Here is an 872-nt window from a genome sequence, read left to right as displayed (position 1 = left end):
CATCCATTTTAAATAAGAATTGCCTTTTAACATTTTCATAAATAATGGGCTTTTAAGTTCTAACTTTACAATATCCAAGGAGTTTCAAAAGGTCATTAGAATAATTTAAGTGAAGCTTATTTTTTCCCGTTATAGAAAATTGGAAAAATATGTAAAAGTATTAAGAAAAAATATCATCAAGAGTCTTACTAGCTAAACTTACATACTATGAAAATGTTGGTGTATTATGTGATACGATTTTGTTTTCCAGACATAACTGTTTTCGTTTTTGTAAACTTAGTTATAATAGTATTTGAGAGAATTTTATAGGCCGCCCCCCTTCCACTCTGAAACAGCTGATTACTTCCCTTCCAGTATCATTTAAAATGTGTATGTTCACAGACAGGGACGAGTGTTGCTCAGGATCATTTTACAGGATAAAACACTTTTACAGATGTTGGTACAAGTTTTTAAAGGAAGAAAAAAAACTCCTTATTAGATGTGCATCTATTCCAGATTTGAAAACTCTACAAAGACAAAATGATTGTGTCTTTCCTTGCCACACAAAATATTGACACTCTTCCCTTTAATAAAGCAATAGACTGCTTTTTTACTCATCATAAAGCATTTTTGTTTTTACTGCAAATTCTTTGTAAATATTTTAATAGCTGCATGATATTGAGTTCAGCAGATGTATCACAACCCAACTTGGGACACTTCTCTCCTGTGCTGCATGTTTTCCTTGACTGCCCGTTCATGTTTATGAATGAAAGAGCAAGGCTGCGTGGCTTCCTCTGCTAATTCTGGCCTCTCTTTTGAATAACGGCTGGTTGCAAACACTAACATGTCAATGGACAGGATTCATTTTAAGGTGAGCAGGTAGGAATCAGGCC

The 872-nt window shown here is 33.9% G+C and overlaps 1 protein-coding gene across 1 annotated transcript in view; it reads right to left on the bottom strand.

Moving 5' to 3' along the window:
- ACAD11 (acyl-CoA dehydrogenase family member 11) overlaps positions 1-872 on the bottom strand; it is a gene marked incomplete at its 5' end in the record, with an annotated part of 57,619 nt that overhangs the window by 38,875 nt on the left and 17,872 nt on the right. The window contains one exon of the mRNA XM_019632251.1: positions 688-805. Coding sequence (XP_019487796.1) covers positions 688-805 — 118 coding nt within the window. The remainder of the gene's footprint in view (positions 1-687; positions 806-872) is intronic.

Source organism: Hipposideros armiger, unplaced genomic scaffold (assembly GCF_001890085.2).
Source record: "Hipposideros armiger isolate ML-2016 unplaced genomic scaffold, ASM189008v1 scaffold_1111, whole genome shotgun sequence".
Classification (NCBI taxonomy): domain Eukaryota; kingdom Metazoa; phylum Chordata; class Mammalia; order Chiroptera; family Hipposideridae; genus Hipposideros; species Hipposideros armiger.
The sequence above is the reverse complement of the archived record's forward strand: the minus strand, read 5'-3'. Positions and strand labels throughout refer to the sequence as shown.